The sequence below is a fragment of the Dysidea avara genome, chromosome 1, assembly GCF_963678975.1.
Source record: "Dysidea avara chromosome 1, odDysAvar1.4, whole genome shotgun sequence".
NCBI lineage: Eukaryota > Metazoa > Porifera > Demospongiae > Dictyoceratida > Dysideidae > Dysidea > Dysidea avara.
This window is the reverse complement of record NC_089272.1, coordinates 21,365,306-21,385,197: the sequence shown is the minus strand read 5'-3', so window position 1 is coordinate 21,385,197 and position 19,892 is coordinate 21,365,306. Positions and strand designations below refer to the sequence as shown.

The window sequence follows — 19,892 nt, the reverse complement described above, 5'->3', positions numbered from 1 at the left end:
CTCCAAAGTGAAGTGGCCATTATGTTTCACTTTCAGCTATGTTCAGTCTGTTACACAATGAAGAACAGTAGGAGAAGCGCCTCTACAAACAATCCAGTCACCACAGAAAACATGGAAGATTTGCGCACCTCAACTATCAATTACTGAAGTGTCCATTACTGTACTGTCTATGCCATTACGCTTCACTTTTAGCTCTTTTCAGCCTGTCTCACAGTGTTACAAACTAAGAAAAGTAGGAGAAGTGCCTCTGCAATCATAGATAGTATATTCTCTGTACCTAGAGAATGTATTTTCTATGATCCAGTCACCACAAAAAATACAGACAATTCCCATTTACAACTGTAGGGAAGCCATCGTGCTACCACGAATTGACACCTTTAGCTGTCAGAAAATAGAAGTGGGACACAAAAGGAGGACAAAGGAAAGTCCATGATGTGTGTATTGTGTGTCAAAAGGCATGTCTTGGGACAAAGCAATACTGAACAGTGAAAAAATCAAGCTGTAGCCTTAGCCATAACTGAGTTCACTCACCTGAAGGCATCAGGCAGTTAGTCAGTAGAAAATTCTATTGAATAATTTTCTTTAATTTTGTAACAATCTATTGGAAGTTGTACTGAAGGCACTTTTTGGCTTAGTTATACCTAACTAATACTGCCAAGTCATCAGGCTGGTTAACTGGCTTTAGATATGCATATAGCTTATAAACACTGTATATTTTTTTGTTCATGATATAAAAACTTTTTCCTTTTGTAGAATGTAGATGTTCACCCAATGCACCACTAGATTTGGTGTTTGTTATTGATGACTCTGGAAGCATTGGGAGATCTCGATTTCAGCTAATTAGGGAGTTCACTGCTAACATAGTAGCTGATGTTGTAGGCTCTTCTCCTCAAAGTAGAGTGGGAATTATTCTGTTTGAAAGTTTTGCCCGTATACAATTTGATCTCAGAGACCACACCAGTTTACGTACACTATTACCAGCTATTAATCCTGGGCTACCTTACAATGGAGGAGGAACTGATACTGCAGGGGCACTGAGATTGTTACTGTCAAGTTCCCAAAATGGAATATTGGGAATTAGAAGTGGAGTTCCTAATGTAGCAATTGTTATAACTGACGGAAGATCTAACAGTCGATCAGCAACCCTATCAGCTGCAGCTTCACTACATGCTGCAAACCTTTTTGATGTTTTTGCTGTTGGAGTTGATGGTGCTGCTGTATCAGAACTCAATGCAATTGCTAGTGATCCAGAATTTGTTTTCTTTTCAAATCAGTTCAACAGCAATGGGCTTAGACAATTACAGGAAAGCATCATAGAAAATCTTTGTTCAGGTTTGTTCACTGTAGTTACATGTAGTACATGCATAATATTGAAATAAGTAATCTATAAACTATATATTTTGTTTATGTTATTTGTATTCAGGAGGTGGTGGTCCAATAGTCTCTTTAAGACCAAGTGGTTTTCTACAAAACACTAAGGGACAGAGACAAGATGTAATCTGCTCTATTACTGTACCACCTGAAGTTGATCCTGACACTGTTGAATTGGAGTGGTTGAATGCTGACAACATAACCACTGATGATGGCAGAATAACTGTCATCTCAACTGATAACTCCACCAGTGTAAACAGCAGCACGTTATCTACAACTCTTCGGTTTGATCCTTTGTTTGAAGATGACCAGGGTAACTACACCTGTTACTCAGTAGTAAATGACACACTGAAGTTTCAGACAGTAGAGTTGACTAATTTCAGATGTAAGTACATACAGTCACATTAAAGCAATTAGAGAGTATTATGATATGTACTTATTGATATCTTATATTCTGCAGTACCAAACCCAGTTGTGCTGGTCACTACACTTGATGATCAAGTTTTTGGTGATCCATTAACACTGAACTGTACAGTTATTACTGTGATAGGAATCAGTAGTGCTGTAGATATTATATGGAGTGTTGATGGTAGGACAGTGAGGATAGTTAATGATACTTCAGCCACCATCAGCAACAATTCTGCAATCTACACTGATTCACTTGTACTACCTGAACTAACTGCAGTTGATAATGGTAGAATTTACCGGTGTACAGTTGTAATTAATAAGAATCCTCCAGCCAGCTTTAGTGGAAGCATGATGTTGGACTTTTTTGGTAAGGCCCTATATTGTGTGGACTGAGCATGAATGCACACACCACTACAGTATGTGTTGTTGTTAAGAGCAATTATACTATAATACATTTGTGTCTCTGTTAGTGTTGTATAAGCATCTGTGAAACAGCTTAATCACTAAACGTAATCTATAGGTTACTAAGTGTTGAAATAACTTTACTTGTGATAAAACAATTGTGCATCAGATCATAATGTTTCACAGCAAACATACTATTCATTTTATTCACTACATACAGTTTTACTTCCAAAGTGGTCTACACAAACACATTGCAACATTTCACTTTTGATCAAAATATAAATTTCCCTTAGACTTGAATTTGTGTGTTGTACAATACCATAAACACAGTAGCTTATGTTGACTGCACCGAGCAATTTAAATTAATAAAGTAATCAATGTACCATAATTATATCTTATTTTATGGACAAAAATATCACACTATTGTATCGTATTAATTTTTATTTCGTAGCACCAGTGTGTTTTAACACAACTAGATGTGATGGAGGACCAATTGGTAATGACTCTTTATCATTCAATGACTCTATAGCATTCAGTGATTCCATTTCATTCAATCAATGTTGCTTTGAGCTTTCTGGTGCATCATTTGTTTCAAATGGACAATGTTTAGTATGCCCCACAACAGGTACACACACATACACTCCATGTAGTATGAATGTTTGTTATAATGTCACTACTATGCATTTAATTTCAGATTGTTCTATTGAAGTAGTTAAAGATATAGTGTTTGTGATTGACACCACCAGAAGTATTGGAAGTTTTCGCTTTCAAAGAATAAGAGAATTTGTGGCAAATGTAACTACTGATTTGAAACTTATCTCTCCAGAAAGTAGGGTTGGAGTAATTCTATTTGATTGGTTTATTCGTCTTCAGTTCAACCTTCAAAGGCATACCAGTTTGTCTACACTACTACCAGCTATTGATCCAGGCTTACCATATGTCAACAGTATTTTTAACACTAACACAGCTGGTGCGTTGGAGTTTTTACTATCTAGTGCACAAAATGGGATATTAGGAATACGAAATGAAACATCTAACATTGCAATAGTCATCACTGATGGACGATCAGATAATAGATTTCTTACACAATCTGCTGCAGCTGCACTTCATGCAGCAAATATATTTGATATTTATGCTATTGGATTTGGTAGTGCTGACGTATTTGAACTCCGTACCATTGCAAGTGATCCAAGATTTGTTTACTCTACGGATTTTTTTAGTGAATTTTCCCTGCAAGAAGTGAAAATGAATATAATAGATCAACTGTGTTCTGGTAAGAACACTGTGCACCAATATGTAGTTAGCTATATACAGTGTCAGTGTAGCTATTCAAGCATTGTATGTCTTTTTCTGTAGTTCCTTCTCCTGGAATTTCACTCCAACCCAGTGGTTTTTTCTCTGGAACTATTGGACAAATGCAAGATCTTATCTGTTCAGTCACAATAACATCTGCTATTGATTCTGGTACAGTGCAGCTGACTTGGTTGGACTCTGATAACATTGTCACATCTGATAACAGGGTCACTGTTACACCAACCAACATTACTAGCAATGCATTTAGCTTCACATACACTACAGTACTTCAATTTGCTTATCTAATGGAAGGAGATGAAGGAAATTACACATGTAATCTTGTAGCAGATGAAATGTTTGAATCTCAAACTGTTCGGCTGCAGAATTTCAGAAGTATGTATGTATTTGCATGTATATACAGTAACTTCATTAGAATACAGAAAACGCATAATATCATGTACTTTTAGCACATGAAATGATTTAAACTTAAAATGCTTGAATCAGTTGGCAGTGTATTAGCTTATTTACATGTCTATAAAAACAAATTCAAACCAGCTATTGACTATACATGCAGATTCACCTTGCATGCCTTACATTGTCAACATTTTCGTGATAATAGACCATCACATGATGTGTACATCTGAATACGAGTACCTATATTATTAAATTTTTAATACAACAGTATAGATGAATAAAGTATTGTGCGGCTTTAAGATACTAAAATCTCTTTCTTACACAGTACCATCCCCTGTTGTTGAGGTTACTACACTGAACATTCCAACACTTGGTCAATCGACAACTTTACAATGTAATGCTTTTAGTGTGAGAGGCATTTCTAGTAGAGTGGATATTATATGGACTACTGGTAGTACAACAGTGAGGAGAGTGGATGGAGTAATACCAAACATTACAAACACTTCAGCAATTTACAGTGATCTGTTAATCACCCAACCATTACGTATCCCTGATGATGGTAGAGTATACCAATGTACTGTGATCTTTAATACTTCTCCTAGAATTGTGAGGAGTAGATTTATTACATTGGACTTTCCAGGTGAGTATAGTATGCAAATCAGTTTCACTATTAGTATTCATATTATGTCTCTATTTATTCTACAGTTCCATCTTGCTACATCACAAATGGTTGTAGTGGAGACCCACTCAATCAAACTATCACCTTCTCAGACTGTTGCACAAAGTTCTCTGGTGTGTCATATGACTTGGATAGTAGATGTCAACCATGTCCTATTAGTCCAAGTGAGTATTATTATATGGTCATTGCCTGGTGATTAGTCAATCAGTAATAGGTCATGATCTATTCCTAGTGTGAACACCCTTATACTTAATTTTGATTAATGTTAATATAAAAGTGTGTACTAATTTTACATAGATTGCACCTTTGCGGCTGTTAAAGATGTGGTATTTGTGATTGATACCACCAGCAGCATTGGATTCTCCAGATTTCAGCTGGTCAGGGAGTTCACTGAGAACATTACTACTACTATCAAAGCCAATTCTCCTGAAAGTTTAGTGGGAGTAATTTTATTTGATGATTTTGCACGTCTTCAATTTAATATATCAAGACACACCAGCTTAAGTACTCTACTACCAGCTATTAATCCTGGCTTACCATATAATCGTGGCTTTAGGACTGATACAGCAAGGGCATTAGATTTTTTAAGAACTTCTGCACAATTTGGAAGTTTGCAATTACGAAATGAAGCATCAAATGTTGCAATATTTATTACTGATGGGTTGTCTAGAAGTTCCTTTTCAACACGATCAGCAGCATCACGACTTCATGCAACAAATATATTTGATGTTTATGCAGTTGGAATTGGTGGAAATAGCTTATCTGAACTCCGCACAATAGCAAGTGACCCATCACTTGTTTTCTCTACAAGTTTTTTCAATAGTTTCAGTGCCCAGAGAATACTGGAAGAAGTGACTGAACAGTTATGCTTCAGTAAGTGATTGTATGTGAATAATTAGTTGTAGGATATTAACACATTTTGCAGATGTCTGAATTAATATGTATACTTGTGTGTGCAGTAATGATTATGCAATTATGTTTATTTTATAGCACCCACACCAAGGACATTCTTAGATCCTGATGTTTCACGAGGAATAATTGGAGATGCAATTGATATAGTATGCACTGTTACAGTTACTTCAACTGTTGATCCTAATTTGGTTAATCTCAATTGGGTGGGGATTACAAGTTCTAACAGGATCACAGTTCTACCAACAGTTCTTACCACTGATGATTCCATTGGTAATACATACACTACCATTATTCGATTTGATTACCTAATGGAGGGAGATGAAGGAAACTACATATGTAACTTGATGATAGAAGATTCTGCTAATTCAACCATTAGACTAGACTTAACCAGTGAGCACATACTTATATAACTATTTATTGGTGGTACTATAACCACATGTAGAGAAAGGGTTATTAGTGAAATACAGTGCCTACAGTCATGATACCGTGACTGGACATTTTGCTGCAAAAATCACGGCACAGTCACCCAGTAACTCAAGTATCAAACACATATGAAGGTAAGGTTTTGGTGAGCTAGGGTTGGAGTGAGCAAAGCAAGCATCCTGGCAAAGCCAGGCCAATGCTAGCTCAATTTTAACTCACCAAAAACTTACCTTCATACAGACAGTGAAAGACATCATTATGTTTAACAGGCAAACCTCTGGTTAGCATTGGTGTTGGGTTAGGGTCAGATTCAGCTCTTTGGTCTTATATTAGCTTTTTCATGATTGACATGTACAACTTTACAAATTGAGAAGGGTGCACATATAACTTACAAATTGAGAAGGGTCAGAAGCTTGGAGTGCAGTGGCACAGTGAGTGGCACAGTGGTTAGAGCATAGTGAGCTAAGGAATAGAAGAAACTGGGTTCAGATACTGTTTCAGTCAAATTTATTTTTCTCCTTTTCTCAGATTCTTGTACAAGTTGGTTTTTATTCATGTGACTTGGGACAATGAACAATGAAACCTGTCTATTCCAGTTGGATTTGGGCCTAAGTTTTCTTAGAAAATGGTATGCATAAACCCTTTGATCTTTGGGATATAATGAGGTCTTTAAAATTCCTAAGTGACCTATCTCCAGTTGATGGAGTCAACACACACAACACACCTCACTATTGTTCACTGATGTGCTGAGTAGTATTGTATACCTCACAATTGATCACTGATCTACTACAGATCAATTTATATATAACAACAAGTACACAGAAAATTTTTGAGTTTTCAACTAGAGTAGGGACTATAGCACATCGATAAAAAGTACTGAAACAAGGTGGAGTAGTCCATGATATTAAATCACAGTAAAACAGTAAGAAGTGTTATATCCCTACTGTGCATTTCGATTATGGTATCTTAAACACAGTAGGGATATATCACTTCTTATTGTTTTACTGTGATATCATGCACTACTCCAGTTTGTTTCAGTACTTTATATCGATGTGCTATGGTCTCTAGTCTAGTTGAAAATTCCAAAGTTTTCTGCGTACTTGTTTGTTAACTTCTTTACAAATAATTATGACTGGTGAACCCACGCATACTGCATCTGAAATGGCGCCGCATGCCCCAGATATATATATAGATATTTGTCTAAAAAGTGAAGTATTCTTTATGCTTTGTTGTCAGCTATGTTCCAGCATTTCTGATCAAGAACTGTTCGAAAAGCACCTTTGCAATCCATGCATACCAAAAGAAAGAAATGGTGCCACGTGTCCCTTATATCAATTATTGTCTGAAAAGTGAAGTATCCATTACGCTTCATTGTCAGCTATGTTCAACCCATTACAAAGCAGTACAAATCAACAACTGTTCAAAAAGCACCTCTGCAATCAAAATAGCTACTATGAAAAATACAGACGATTTCCATTACGAAGAGAAGCCATCATGTGCTACTGCTAAATCAACACTTTTCACTGGATTTGAAAGGAGGACACTGGTAAGTCCATGAAGAATGCATTGTACTGTGGTATGCCAAAAGGCACCTCTCAAGCCAAAGCGATGTCGAACAGTGAAAAGATCAAGTCCATAGCCTTAGCCATTAAGCCATGCAAACTTGATTACTTGTTTCTCATCCACAAAAGTTCGGATTTCCATGCAGGCGGAAGGTCATTTTTCATTATTCATTATTACAGCTAAATCTTTTTAAAAACTAGTACCTACACGTTTTCTTGTACCACTGTTTCTGAGGTCTTGTCTGGGGTGCAAGTGACATTTGCTGTGCAGCAAAATGATAGCCAGCCTTCTTAGCATCAAAATAAGTGAACACATGATTGATAACAGCAACAATGAAATTAGAGGCAGTGGGATAAAAAGGGTTGCTGGCAGGGATGAGAAACAATTAGTCAAGTTCGCCTGGCCTTATCGAGTTACGCTTGTCTGAAGGAATCAGTCAGTCAGTCAGTTACCCAGTCAGTAGAAAATTCTGTTAATTTTTTTAATTCCGTAGCAACTTGTTGAAAGTATTTTGGGTCGATCTGAAAGCTTGTTTGGGCTTAGTTTTACCTAACCAATACTGCCTCATCATTGTTAGGGAAAATTGAGGCTGGTTTTTGGGTGATGTTATTTCGTGGGCCACGCCTACTTCTTTGTGGTTCCTACTATGTACAAGCACACGAAAGAATTTGGAATTTTGAACTAGAGTAGGGACCATAGCACATCAATAAAAAGTACTGAAACAAGTTGGAGCAGTCCATGATATTAAATCACTGTAAAACAATAAGAAGTGTTATATCCCTACTGTGCATTTCCATTTGAGCACAGTAAAGATATAACATTTCTTATTGTTTTACAGTGATTTAATATCATGGACTACTCCAACTTGTTTCAGTACTTTTTATTGATGTGCTATGGTCCCTACTCTAGTTGAAAATTCCAAATTTTTTCGTGTGTTTGTTGGTTAACTTTTTTTGTAAATAATTTTATTATGACTGGTGAACCCAAATCTGAAAAGGCACCGTGCATATCATTTGTCGTATGAAAAGTGAAGTATCCAGTACACTTCGTTGTCAGTTATGTTCAACCCGTTACACAGCATTTCGAATCAAGAACTGTTTGAAAAGCACCTGTACAATCCACGCATACCAAAAAAAGAAATAGTGCCGTGCGCCCCAATCATATTAATTATCATCTGAAAAGTGAAGTATCCGTTACGCTTTGCTGTAGGCTATGGTCAACCCGTTACACAGCAGTACGAATCAAGAACTGTTTGAAAAGCACCTATGCAATCAAAATAGCCACGATGAAAAATACAGACGATTTTCGTTTCGAACGGAAGCCATCATGTGCTCGCGCCAAATCGACACCTTTCCCTTTCAGCAAAGATGAATGGGACACAAAGGAGGACACTGGTAAGTCCATGAAGAATGCATTGTACGTACTGCGGTATACCAAAAGGCACCTGTCGGGCCGAAGCGACGTCGAACAGTGAAAAAATCAAGCCCGTAGCCTTAGTGGTTATTGAGTTATGCTTGTCTGAAGGCATCAGTCAGTCAGTCACTTACTCAGTCAGTAGAAAATTCCGTTGAATAAAAAAAAAATTAAAATTCCGTAGCAACTTATTGAAAGCGTTTCGGGTTGATCTGAAAGCTTGTTTGGGCTTAGTTTTACCTCACCAATATTGCCTCATCGTCATAAGGGAAATTTGAGGCTTGTTTTTGGGTGATATTATTTTGTGGGCCACACCTACTCCTTTGTGGTCCCTACTATACAGTTACTATCGTACTGTGTGATAGAAAGTGATTGTGAGTTTACATTTTGTGCAAGATATGATGACATGATGATGTTTTACTCAACCCACAATCAATTAATCCATGTACTAGTATGAATACACCCATACAATTTTCTAAGTCAGTTAGAGACTGCCCACTCAGATCTTCATGGCTTTAAAAAACCTTGGCTTTGCCTCGGGTTTTTAAATCATGAAGATCCTTGTGGTACATCTCTAACTATGACCCAACTATTACAAGTTATGCATCCTGGGGTTTTTACAATAGCCATGCGGTTATGCATACAGTGTCCTAATTAGATAGGTTTCAGTAGTACAGTTAGGTGAATTCAGTTTTAAAAGTTTTTAACACTACAAATGATAGTTATAGTTATTTAGCATCACTTTGTAAGTGATTACATGACTGATAGCCAGTGCATGAAATAGAAAATCAATTGGCATACACAACTAAATACAAATTTGTGAAGTACACACTTCTGATATCATATTATTATTATTTGGCACACAATTTAAAAAAATATATATATTGAGTGGTCCATGGGTGATAACTATTCAGTAAACAGGAATTAAATAATTATTATCCACTTTCTACATGGCTATATACTGACTTTAGTGAACACAATGCATTTACACCATTCACATTGTATGTATACATTAAATGATATATTATTATTACAGTTCCAGCTCCTATTGTAAATGTCACTACTATGGATGACATGGTATTTGGAGAGTCGCTTCAACTTGATTGCACTGTTACTGCTGCAAGAGGAATTACTACTAATGCAACCATTCAGTGGTTTGTTATAAACACTTTGCTAGGAAGTACAAGACTAGTGAGAAGTGTACCTGTAGCCGGAAACATCAGTAATGATTCAGTAGTGTATGAAGATTCGTTATTTATTTCTTCACTAAGTGCAGATGATAGTTTTAGTGACTATCGATGTGATGTATTGATTTTCTCACCCATACAATTTGTTAGAGCTAGTGGAAGAATTGAATTAGATTTTCAAGGTGAAAACTTATGTATGTATGTATGTATGTGATAGAACTAACACTACTAAAGCATAGCATTGTACACTCAACAATGTCATGTACAGGTTAAACCATTTAATTTCAACATTTACTACTAAACTGCATATTTAATATCATTGTATGATTCATAGTAGTTCTAAAGTGGCATCATATGTTTAACTGATATCAGTTGTATGCTAGCTACAAAATTATGACTAAACTGGTTGCAAGTTTGTAATTCTCTGACTTTAGCACCATCTTGCTATCGAAGTACTCTTTGCAGTGGAAATCCAATTGGGAATGTTACAACCAGTTTTTCAGAATGCTGCAATGTTCTGTCTGGAGTAGCATTTAATTTAGGCAGGCAGTGCAGATTGTGTCCAACAACAGGTATACATTTACACAGTTATTGATATGGTGGTTTAATAAGTTGCTTACCTTTATTCACAGATTGTCCATTTCAAGCAAGAGATGTGGTATTTGTACTGGACAGTTCTTTTGCTGTTAGATCATTTGAATTTCAGTTTGTTAGAGATTTTGCTGAAAGTATAAGTATTGCACTGAAGCTTGGATCCCCTAATAGTTCAGTTGGTGCCATCGTGTTTGACAGAACTGCTCGTATTCAGTTTGACCTTGAAGAACACACCAGTTTAGAGACCCTATTGCCAGCCATTGATGGACTGCCATATAGTGGTTCATTTCCTACAAATACGGACACTGCTCTAAGACTTCTACTTTCAAGTGCACAAAATGATACACTAGGATTGAGAGCTGACACCACAAATATTGCTATTATTTTCACTGCTGGAAGATCAAATAGTCGATTTTCGACACAGTTAGCTGCAAACGATCTTCATGCAGCAAATATTTATGATGTTTATGCTGTTGGGATTGACAGAGCTGATTTCTTTGAACTACGCACCATTGCAAGTGATCCAAGATTTGTATATCGCAGATTCTCCTTCAATTCATTTAATGTACAACAGTTACAGCAGTCTGTAATAAATAGATTATGTACCAGTAAGTAGTTTTATTGTGCAATACAGTAAATAGCATGTGAGTTTGTGATTTACCTAATGATACATATTATCCTCAATAGTTCCACCACCAATTGTACAAGTTGTTGCTCCTTGTGAACAAGTGGTTGGACAGTCACTGACTTTACAATGTAACATTACAACAGTAAGTGACATTGCTGCTACAGTTGATATGGTATGGACCACTGGTAATACTGAAGTGAGAAGAGTTGAGAATATACAAGGAAGCTTGATAAACAACTTCACAGATTTCTTTACTATTCCAGTTCTAAGCAGAAGTGACAATAATCAGGAATATCAGTGTGAAGTAGTGATTAATACCAATCCACCAATAACAGGAAATGATAGTGTTGTACTAAATGTGACTCGTAAGTTCAAAAAATAATATAATATGCACTTTGATATCAGTTTTGTGCATCAGCTCATGACATATTTGACTACAGAAACTAAGGGTGCAGATAATCAAGGGAGCACTGAATTATACTATACAGATTATTATTATTGCCTTAAACATGAAGAAGTGATTTGGTTATATGTTCACTGGAGTCTATATTGTGAAAGACAACTAATGTCTTGCACAAATTGTGCATAAAATAGTGATGCAGTTACACCTGCCATGCATGCTATGTTGCCTGTTTAGCAATTCAGTCAAATATTTCAGTCATTTACTGGGTAAATCAGTTTAGGAAGGGCATGCAGCTTATAAGGTTGGGAAACAGTGTTTTTTTTGCTCATTAACATTACTATTGATTCATTATTAGGACAGTATCATTTTCTGTACAGTACATTGTAACAATTGTTTATATTGAAATGATGCAGTTGTATGATTTGTATGATTCGTATACTTGTACCACACATCCTTCAGAACCTCCACAAATGATCATCAGTCCATCACAGTCTCCTCACATAGTCAAGGTTGGTACTCAGTTGCTACTTTACTGTGCAGCAGAAGGACTACCAATACCTACTGTACAATGGCATGGTGATGGTGTCCCTGTACATCCACTAGAAGAATTATATCAACAAATTTTTTTGGTTCCTACTGATTCTCCACACACTACTGTATACACCTGCATAGGCAGGAATCATGCTAAAGGTGTTGATCATGTTGCTCAAGCTAATGTTACAGTAGTTGTTGGAGGTAAGAAACTCTAGCATACACCTTAACAATTTAGCATACTTATAATAAAAATTATTCATTACAGAACAGCCATGTCCAACAATAAAACCTCCAAGAAATGGTTATGTGACAGTTGCTGATGATGGAAAGTTTGCATTCTTCACATGTAGACGTGGCTTTAACATTAGAGGATCATATGTTCTGCAGTGTATTAATGGAAGGTGGAACTACTATCCCCCAATCTGTACACCAATTCCTAAAGTCTGTAGCAAGCTGTGTGGCTACTAGTGGCATGTATAAACTGACACCGTGTATTAACCATGTACGATGCATAAACTTATTACACATAGACTTGTATTCTCTTTTACATTCAAATTGTAATAGCTAATTTCAGTGGTACACAAATCACACACTGTAGTCAATCACAATTACAAATCTACAAATTTCAGTATTCTAGTGAAGTTACTGTATATATGTTAGAAGTGCACCGATACCAATTATTAGTATTGATATCAATGTCAATACCAGTGGTATCAGTATCGGATCAGTGATCGGTATGCAAAGCTACAGATACCACCAGTAGACACTCATCACATTTATCATCTATCTCAAGCTAAGTTTTCAGTAGCAACTGGACTACTGTACCAAAGTAGTGAATACAAAGCCTTTGTCACTCTTTTCCAAGTACTGCTACACTTGTTCCATGTGTATTCTAATATATCACAGCATGTAAGTCCTTTGCGATTAGTTTTTCCTCAAAATTGTGCGTATTCTAATATATTAGAGCATGTAAGTCCTTTGTGATCAGCTTTTCCTCAAAATAACATAAGTAAGTTTATGACTACTTGGCTTGCTTGTTCATGGTTGCAAGATAGCAAACACCAGTTATCAGCCACCCACAAATTAATTAATTAATGAGCTATTCGAGAAAACTACCTCATATCAGGTAATCTGCAATGGTGTTTATCATGTTTAGCATATTGGCAATACAATGAAAAATTTGAAACTTAAGATAACACCGCTTCTCAATCAAAGTGCACAATTTACTGTGCTAATAGCTTAGCTATGTATCATAACAGTGAAATTTCTGTATCACTCAGTATTAAACTTGTCTAGGCTTCAATGCTTAGTATGGTATCAGAATATCGGCAGATGATTTCAATACAAGTCATACATACTTCTAAAATTCTGCAGCTGAACAGTTTGAGATTCCAACATTTTATCTTCTATGAGATTACATGTGCAATTTCCTTCATCTCCAATAAGCAAATTGAAGTACTATAGTGTATGTGAAACTGAATACATTGCTAGTAATGTTGGTTGGAGTAACAGTGAACCTGTTGTCAGATGTGACAATGTCCTCAACGTTCAACCAAATCAACTGCACTGAATCAGGATCAATAGCAGATGTTATACTGAACAGATAAGATCTTGCAATTGTCCAATAGTTCTGGAGAAAAAACACTGGGTTGCAATGAAATTCCAGGAGGATGAGGTGGAGGTTATGACAATATAGTGGACTATACCTGATCACAGCACCAAAATGCTACAGAACGTTCCTATCCTGGCCAGGTCTGACTCAGGATTGGTGGAGTGGAGGAGGATTCAAGCCACGTACAACACTAAACACCTTGTGTTGTACCCACAATCGAAAGTATAACATACATGTGCAGTACAGACAAATGCACAATATAATAACTAAATAATTAGAGTTCTAAATAGAGAAGTTACTATTCAGTCATCACGACATCCTTGGGGTGGGGCAGCAAGGATTTTGGCCAAAGTCTTGAACTGTTTGGTTGCTCTTCTCGCTGAAGCTTGTCTCAGATGAGACCCCCAGTCTCTGAATCTGCCCGTACTACTGGTTGCTCAGGTTGTAGCTTGGGCCCTGGAATAGGTTGTACATTTCTATTAGTATCCTCCTGTCCAGCAGTTAGCTCCAAAGGGTAAAGCCCTGTGATAGCCCTGTTAGTTGTCCCATTATTTGTTCTAATTGTTGCTGTTTGTATCAATCCATCTCTTCCAATAATGAGATCCTCAATCACAACCATCTTCCGAGTAGCTCGGGGAGCATCATCATGAACGAGCACTGCACTACATCACCCTTCTTCACCAGTTGAGTGTTACTACATGAGATCTTGTGATGTTCTCTTAATGAAGTCAAGTATTCGTGACGCCATCTTGTTTGAAAGTCTCTGATCATGGCTGCTTGAGTGTTAGCACTCTTCCTCATTGAACTGGCATTTCCAAATGTGGGATCAGTAAGCTCATCGGCATCCACCAACTCATGGGAAAGACAAGTAATTTTTCTCCCGTGCAGCAAGTGAGCAGGTGTCAGTGGCTCAGGGTCCCCCATCTCTGATGACACAAACGTTAGGGGACGATCATTCAAGATGGCCTCAATCTCCACAACAATAGTCTCTAGGGTTTGGAGATATACATGCCGCCTTCCAAGGACCTTCTTAATAGTCATTTTCATGAGCCCCACTAGCCTTTCCCAGAAGCCACCGCAGTAGGTTCTCCTCCTACTCCTCTTACAATGTGATCTCCTACAATGTCCCTGTAGTGGTCTGCACCAACTAATAGAGAAATCTCAAATTGGTGTTCTGCAGAAAGTGGATGAGCCAACTGGAGGTTCTGTAGGTGTGGTAAGTGAGTCACGCTGATGCTAGTAGTGTTCTGTAGTGGTGTAGCGATATGTGGTACAATTAGCATCGACAGTGGTATAGCATGTCCATCGTTGGTCAATAAGTTGATCATGGCAACATCCATCTTGCGGTTAAGTTGACAGCTTGCTCTGAAGGAAGAGATTCTGATGTCTTCATGTCGATAAGGTTGTAGCACTAAAGAGCAGGCCAGATCTTGGGTGATAAATGATCGCTGGGATCCCTTGTCTAATAGTAGGTTGGCTACTGTACTTCTGCTCCCATGTGAGACTGTTGCTATAGCAGTCTTGAGTAAGCATACTCTGTTTGGTGTAGTGCAGGATGATGGCAAGATCATGGACAATGAGGTAGTGTCAGTTGTGTAAGAGTTCATGGGATTGTTGGTGGGAGATAACTTATCTGCAGTTGTGTATTGTTAGCAGGTGGAATGGGATGACCTGAGACTGCACCAGTGTGGTGTTGTCCAACACACGTAGGTTGTGAGGAGTGTCCAGTAGGTGGTTTAGCATGTTGGCCAGCGGGTTGTGACTTGTAACTGCATAGGCTTGTGTGATGCTTACGCCTACAATTGTGACATTTGTGCTTGGAATTACAGTAAGAGACCTTGTAATGACCCAAGCAATTGAAGCAGAGCTTCTCTTGACAGAGCATTGCTTTGGGTCCTTTATAACATCACACACAGAAGGGGAGTGTGGGCCTTTGCAGAATGGACACTGCAGTTTACCTCTGGCTCCACCAATAGACTTGTTAGTAGCTGCAGCATGAAACAATGCAGTCGGTGGCAAGGTAGAATTATGAGCATCTGACTGTGATGACGATCCTGCCTCAAGAATGTAAATTTCAGTGAGGATGGCTTCTTGCAGTTCATCAATTTTCCACTCTTGTCTCCCATGTGGCCTGGCTAGGTTCTGTTTGATCTTGGGTGGAATTTTCCCCAAGAATGATAGTGACAAGCATGCTGCTGTAAGTGTCCTGTGATTTTCCAAGTGAAGCCAAGCTATGGATGTGCCCCTCAATAGTATCGTGAATTTCACGTAGGCTGGCGAGTGTACCACTAGGACTACGGATATCAATTAAAGCTTGCATGTGAGCCTCTATCTGTTTATGTGGTTGACTAAAACATTCCTTTAACAAGTCAATGGAGTGTTGGTAATCAGTTGGAAACCTGCAATAACACAAGCTGCTTTTCCTTGTAGTTGGCCTCTAAGATAACTCAACTTCTGCACTCCAGTTAAGGTGTTATTGTGCACAGAATGCCACAGATGCTTCAAAGGTATCCCAGAATGACTGCCACAGGATGGGATTGCCACTGAACTGTGGTAATTCTAACTTAGGTAGACGGGTAACAGTGCTTGCATGATCTGCTTGACACTTGCTGAGGTGGGGGAGGTACACGTGGAGAGGTTGTTGTGTCTCTTGCAGTGATATAACTTAGGCAGTGGGTTATCTTGGCTTTTGCTCTTGATATCACAACATTAGTCTCTTCAGCTTGCAGTATTTCAGCTTCGATGGCTTCGTCTTCTTTGGTAGATTGACTAGCTTCAAGTATCTTAGCATCTAATGGGGTTATGAGTTCGTGCTTACAAAGAAGCTGATCATGGAGATCCCTCAAAGTGGCTATATTATCTTTGCTGAGGGGTTGTGGGTTCGCTAATAGTTCATCGACACTCTCCAATATCTTCTTGAGGTGTGTTCTGTATCCTTTCCGTGAACATTGGGCTCGATTAATGTCCGCCATAATCTGTCTTCTTCAGTTCACAGCACCAAAATGAGGTGGAGGTTATGACAATATAGTGGACTGTACCTGGTCACAGCACCAAAATGCGATGGAACGTTCTTATCCTGGCCAGGTACGACTTGGGGATTCATGCCACGTACAATACCTCGTGTTGTACCCACAATCGAAAGTATAACATACACGTGCAGTACAGACATGCGTACAATATAATAACTAAGTAATTAGACTTCTAAACAGAGAAGTTACTGTTCACTCGTCACGACAGAGGAAGAACAATAGAAAAAGACACACAATATTTAAACAATGTTTGAATGGTTACATGCACTGACACCAGGGCCGCCCACAGGGGGGGGGCAACTGGGGCATTTTGCCCCGGGCCCCAGCCTGAAAGGGGCCCCAGGAGGCCCCATGAAGGGCCCCCTGAATACCTGTTTAAAAGATCGATATACTCTAATAGAACAGTCATATCTAATTACTCTAATAGAGCAGTCACAGTATTCTTCAGAGGAGCAGTATAGCAGGCTTATAGATAAGGAGATATGGTTGGTGATGGGTAGTTATTGTCATTGTCAGCAGTTTGTGACCTTTTTTTTTTTTTTTTTTTGGTCTTCAACTTACAGCTTGGGTGAAGGGCCCCACTTTAACTCTTTGCCCTGGGCCCCTTAATTTCTCTGGGCAGCCCTGACTGACACTGTATATAGCTAACTATTATATATTGGTGCAGTGTTCTTATATACCAGAGCACAGTTGATCTGTTATCATGAACCACAATAGTGGTTCATAATAGGGATCGGGGCAAAAATTTTCAAAACTCTCTACTAGAACACACTCCAAAAGCAGCCTTCCAGGCTTTGGGTGTGTTTCAAAAACCTTCCAGACCTTCCTCTATATAGTGTTGTAAAGACTGACTTGGATGAAACACGATAGTGGTTCATAATAGAGATCAGGGCAAACATTTTCAAAACTTCATAATAGAATGCACGTCAAAAGCAGCCTTCCAGGCTTTGGATGTGTTTCAAAAACCTTCCAGACCTTCCCCTAGTATTGTAAAGACTGACCTGGAAATATAAAACACAAGGTAAGTGGTTTTGGAAGTTTAAAAAAAATTCCAATATCGTAATCTCCACCTTCTTCTTCTTATTTCACTCGTCTACAGCCCACAGGAAGTAGATATCAGCACTAAAAACGTATGGTGTATTTTAAAATCATTCTTACCCAGGTTTGTGTGGTATTAACATGCATAGATCCTGCAAGATGGTTTCTGCTGGGATAGAGCAAGAGTCATTTGGCTTTGAGACGCCATTCAATCGCGAAGCCATAAAAGTAAAGTACAGCAGTTTTAAAATGCCATGTGAAGCAACGCACGGGACTAAAACGCATCAAGATGTATTAAACTAGATATTAAACAAAAATGCTACTCACTGAAATTTGTTTCTGAACGTTTTAGAGTAATCTCGTGTGGCCCGTGGCCAGACCCACTCTTCGCGCGGCGCTTATCGATTGATAATTATAAGTGCCTAGCTGCATAGATATTATATACTACGTACTATCTGTGCTAGCTGCGAGAGGGTCTGGTATAGTTCAAATAGCAAAGTTGTTTTGACACACTGAGCTTTTTCAGGGTGATAATGAAACATCTGGTTAACTCACGTCACATCGGGCATAGATATTATAATATGTATGCATCGGGCTACTGTCAGCAGAAAAAGGAATTTGCTAACAACCCGTAAAATGACGTGGCATGATGAAAGCGAGGATGAAAGTTGACCAGGTGTTTCATTATCACCCTGAAAAAGCTCAGGGTGTCAGAACAACTTTGCTATTCGAACTACCGTATTTGCGTATAGCCTAAATATTTCGAGGGGGAAAGTTTTCGCTGATTTCGCGGTTTTGGATGTTATCAGCGAAATTTTTACCCTTGAAATATTTAGACCTCCATATAGTCTCAGGGGCGGATCCAGAGTTTGGAAAGAGGGTGGGCACCTTGCTGAAAAACAGTTGAAGACCAAAAAAAAAAAAAAAAGAAAAAGGTCACAACAATAATAGCTAGTTATCTTTTACCGAATATAGCTATCACGTCTGTTTTGTAAAATAAAATCCTATTTATAGCTTCATAGGTAAGCTACACTGCCTCATGAACATTGTGACTGCTTTATTAGAGTAATCGACTGCTCTATTAGAGTATCTCGATCTTGTATGCAATTTCTTGAAGGGGGGGGGGCATTTGCCCCAAATGCCCCACCCTGGATCCGCCATTGAGTCTAATACAGTTTGGGAGCGTTTGCAAATCCGCGAAAATTTTATTTTTAGCAACATTGCTCAACCTCGAAATATTTGCCCCTCGAAATATTTAGGCTATATATTTTACGGTATACCAGACCCTCTCGCAGCTAGGCGCTTATAATTATCAATCGATAAGCGCCGCGCGAAGAGTGGGTCTGGCTACGGGAGACTAGTTCTGGGAGTTCTTCAACTCCCAATTAAGGGGGTGACGCATTCCGGGCACTTTCCTAAGGACTGCTACAGCCGTTTATCAGTCAAGAATCGACGTAACAACTACTAACAAGCCTCGTAAGCTATCAGAAATAGCGTAACCCTTCGAATCGAAAAGGGTGTGTGCCCCCCTCGAAAATTAAGGGCAGCTCCGAGGCTTTGGGGGAAAGAATTTGCGTAAGAAAACAGTATAGCCCAGCTTCCAGTACAAGGGCGGGTTTAGGGGGGGGGGGGGGGAGGTGCTTGGGGTGCTCAAGCACCCCCCCTCCAAAATTTTACCATGAGCAAGCTAGGAAGCTTCTAGAAGTTGCAGTATAGATGCAATTGCATCTTATACGTATGCACGGGTAATGAAAAGATGGAAAGAGAAGGGAGAATAGCTAATCTTTACTTAGAATTACTAAGAAAGGTTCAAATTATACTTTTTGTGTAAGACTTAACCTAAAAACTGCTAAAATCGAAATACTCTAATAGAACAGTCAATTACTCTAATAGAACATCCATCATAATGTTTTTTAAAGAAGTTTCCAGGGTGTTTTCTTGACTTATGCACTAACAACTTCTGTAAAAATTAATAGTTTAATTAATTTC

The 19,892-nt window shown here is 38.3% G+C and overlaps 2 protein-coding genes across 2 annotated transcripts in view; one reads left to right on the top strand and one right to left on the bottom strand.

The window, feature by feature from the left end:
* LOC136258879 (uncharacterized) overlaps positions 1 to 12,855 on the top strand; it is a 28,940-nt gene extending 16,085 nt beyond the window's left edge. Inside the window, exons 16-31 of the mRNA XM_066052260.1 lie at positions 754 to 1,332; positions 1,424 to 1,756; positions 1,832 to 2,146; positions 2,633 to 2,806; positions 2,876 to 3,454; positions 3,538 to 3,867; positions 4,214 to 4,528; positions 4,594 to 4,731; positions 4,865 to 5,440; positions 5,558 to 5,869; positions 9,915 to 10,247; positions 10,500 to 10,637; positions 10,698 to 11,267; positions 11,347 to 11,652; positions 12,150 to 12,425; positions 12,490 to 12,855. Coding sequence (XP_065908332.1) covers positions 754 to 1,332; positions 1,424 to 1,756; positions 1,832 to 2,146; positions 2,633 to 2,806; positions 2,876 to 3,454; positions 3,538 to 3,867; positions 4,214 to 4,528; positions 4,594 to 4,731; positions 4,865 to 5,440; positions 5,558 to 5,869; positions 9,915 to 10,247; positions 10,500 to 10,637; positions 10,698 to 11,267; positions 11,347 to 11,652; positions 12,150 to 12,425; positions 12,490 to 12,692 — 5,477 coding nt within the window. The 3' untranslated portion in view covers positions 12,693 to 12,855. The remainder of the gene's footprint in view (positions 1 to 753; positions 1,333 to 1,423; positions 1,757 to 1,831; positions 2,147 to 2,632; positions 2,807 to 2,875; positions 3,455 to 3,537; positions 3,868 to 4,213; positions 4,529 to 4,593; positions 4,732 to 4,864; positions 5,441 to 5,557; positions 5,870 to 9,914; positions 10,248 to 10,499; positions 10,638 to 10,697; positions 11,268 to 11,346; positions 11,653 to 12,149; positions 12,426 to 12,489) is intronic.
* Positions 12,856 to 14,227: 1,372 nt separating this feature from the next.
* LOC136267428 (uncharacterized) lies at positions 14,228 to 14,877 on the bottom strand. Its single transcript, XM_066062612.1, has 2 exons — positions 14,508 to 14,877; positions 14,228 to 14,466 (listed from the first exon to the last, which is right to left on the bottom strand). Exons 1-2 carry the CDS (start codon positions 14,875 to 14,877, stop codon positions 14,228 to 14,230), a joined length of 609 nt encoding a protein of 202 aa, XP_065918684.1.
* Between the last annotated feature and the right edge of the window lie 5,015 nt (positions 14,878 to 19,892).

Excerpts from the sequence above, each read along its gene's own strand:
- LOC136267428 (XM_066062612.1), bottom strand. The coding sequence starts at position 14,877 with ATGACTATTAAGAAGGTCCTTGGAAGGCGGCATGTATATCTCCAAACC. Across the intron at positions 14,467-14,507 it reads CACTCAACTGGTGAAGAAGG|CTACTCGGAAGATGGTTGTG; the intron begins GTGATGTAGTGC and ends ATGCTCCCCGAG.